The sequence below is a fragment of the Nannospalax galili genome, unplaced genomic scaffold (assembly GCF_000622305.1).
Source record: "Nannospalax galili isolate Female #2095 unplaced genomic scaffold, S.galili_v1.0 scaffold1171, whole genome shotgun sequence".
In the NCBI taxonomy this organism is placed as follows: Eukaryota; Metazoa; Chordata; class Mammalia; order Rodentia; family Spalacidae; genus Nannospalax; species Nannospalax galili.
The window spans coordinates 462,177-464,881 of record NW_008328881.1 but is presented as its reverse complement, the minus strand read 5'-3'; the positions used below and the strand labels follow the sequence as shown (position 1 = coordinate 464,881).

General features: G+C 43.3%; 1 protein-coding gene across 1 annotated transcript in view; it reads right to left on the bottom strand.

The window, feature by feature from the left end:
• The window catches only part of Snx6 (sorting nexin 6), a gene marked incomplete at its 3' end in the record, with an annotated part of 44,816 nt that overhangs the window by 14,599 nt on the left and 27,512 nt on the right, over positions 1–2,705 (bottom strand). The window contains exon 7 of the mRNA XM_029561868.1: positions 2,225–2,379. Coding sequence (XP_029417728.1) covers positions 2,225–2,379 — 155 coding nt within the window. The remainder of the gene's footprint in view (positions 1–2,224; positions 2,380–2,705) is intronic.

Here is a 2,705-nt window from a genome sequence, read left to right as displayed (position 1 = left end):
ATTTTGCTTTGTGATTACCATTTATTAATATAGGCTCACCATTATCTTTTTTTTTAAAGACAGGATCTTACTGTGTAGAGCCCTGGTTGGTCTGGAACTCACTCTTTTGGCCAAGGTGGCCTCGAACTCAGACAGATGCTGGATTAAAGGTGCGCACCACCGCAGCTGGCAGCACCACCATTTCTCTTTAAGCACCATCCATCCATTTGGCCAAATGGACAGGAATCACTTTCTTCAGTTCATTCCCCTCCTGTCTCTCCTTCAAAAAATTATCTGCTGGGCGTGCTGGTGCATGCCTTTAATCCCAGCACTCAGGAGGAGGCAGGTGGATCTCTGTTGGAGGCCAGACTGGCTTACATACTGACTTCTAGGCCAGCTGGGCTACAGGGAGGCCTTGTTTAAAAAAAAAAATGGTTTTTAAAAATATTTTATTTATAACTTTTGTTTTATGTGTACGAGTGTACTGACTGCATGTATGTGAGTGCACCCGTGTCGTGCAATGCTGTGGAGGTCAGAAGAGGGCTTTGGATTCCCCTGGAACTGGAGTTAAGGACGGTTCGTAGCTGCCATGTGGGTGCTGGGAATCAAACTCTCGTCCTCTGCAAGAGCAGTCAGTGCTCTTAACTACTGAGCCATCTCTCCAGCCCCCAAAACAAAAAATTTAATTTACTTAAACCTTATTGCTATTGTGAGTGTGTGTACATAGTATATATGTGTGTGTATATGGACCCACACATGCCACAGCATACGTGTGCCAGTCAGAGGACAACTCTGGAGTTGGTTCTCTCCTTCTATCTTTATGTGAGTTCTGGGATTTGAACTGAGGTCAATAGGCTTACATAGTAAGCACCTTTAACCACTGGGTCATCTTGTCAACCACTTAAAAACAATTCTTTTTAAATGTCTTCTTATTGTTTTATAGCTCAGGCTGGCCCCCAAACAACTATACTTTGTTAGTAAGTATATACTAACAAACCCAGCACAAACTCAACTTTTTTTGGTCTTTTGGAGACAGGAGACAGGGCCTCCCTATAGCCCTAACTGGCCTGGCACTCAGTAGATAGACCAGGCTGGTCTTGAACTCACTGAGATCCTCCTGTCTCTGCCTCCTGAGTGCTGGAAAAAAGACATGTGTCACCTTGCTCGGCACTCAAACTCACTTCTAAAAGGGCCTTGAGGCTGCTGAGGCAGAAGGATCACAAGTTCAAGGACAAACTCACCTGGGGGAGAGGGGTAGGATTATAGCTCATTTGGTAGAGTGCTTGTCTAGTATGCACAGAGCCATGGGTTTTCACCACATAAACACTAGGTATGGAAGCTTGAGAGAAAGCTTAGCAGTTAAGAATACTTGCTACTGTTACACAGGATCTGTGTTTGATTCTCACATGACAGCTCACAATTGTCTGTAACTCCAGTTCTTTGATCCAATGCCCTCTTCTGGTCCTCATAGGCATTGCATGTGGTACATCTACATACATGCAGGCAAAACATTCATACAGATAAAATAAGTCTTTAAAAAAAAATAGGACTGGGCTTGGTGCATGACTTTAATCTCAGCACTTGGGAGGCAGAGGCAGGCAGATCTATGTAAGTCTGAGACCAGCGAAAGCTAAACAGTGAGACTGTCTCAAACAAAAAACAAAAAACAAAAATACTGGGTATAATGGTGTATACCTACAACACCTCTTCTGCTCCTGCTTCCTCCTCTCACCATGAAGGACTGTAATTCCCCTGGAACTGTAAGCTAAATAAATTCTTTTTTTTTTCTTTTCGTCCTTTTGAGACAGGGTCTCCCGGTAGCCCCAGCTGTCGTGGAACTGACTATGTAGACCAGGCTGGCCTTGAACTCAGAGATCCGCCTTATGTGCCACCACGCCCGGCCCTAAATTCTTCTTTTTATAAGTTCCCTTGATCATGGTGTTTCTATCACAGCAACAGAAAACTAATACACTCATTCAAATAAAATTTTTAAATGTATGTTTGTTTGTCTTGGTCTTTTTGAGACAGGGTCTCCCTGTAGCCCCAGCTGTCCTGGAACTCACTATTTAGACCAGGCTGACCTAGAACTCACAGAGATCTGCCTGCCTCTAAGGTGTGGGTCACCACACCCGGTTAACATTTTTAAATGTTGTTCTATGTTCAGATTTTAATAAACTGTAAGGAACATGTCAACTTTACAATTAGTCCAATAAAAAAGTAAGTTTTAGCCACAGAAGATTCTTACTTTTATGAGATCTTGTCATCCTGTCAGATTTAGCGGATGCATCCTTAACTCGGTTATGATATTCTAAAAGGAACGTCCGTTCATGTTCAAAGAAATCGTCTACATCCTGCAAGATGAGAAGAACACGTGAGCTCTTTTCACTTGTTTGCTTTAACCTAATGTGTAAATCACTGTCATCATTATAAACAGAAAAACATCAGGAAAACAGCACAGCAATCCTCTAAAAATCAGGTCTTATGATGACCTCATCAACATGCTGAGACTTTAACAGACTCACTTCTATGTACCAAGAAAGAAACCTATAGTTTTACAGCTGAAGACTCAGAGAGCCTGCCTGCCCTCTGCTGCATGGTAGCACATGCCTTTAATCCCAACCAGTGCTGTGGAGGCGGAGGCAGGAGGATCTCTGTGAGTTCAAGGCTAGCCTAGTCTACATAGTGAGTTCCAGGCCAGCTGAGGCTGTAGGGAGACCCTGTCTCAA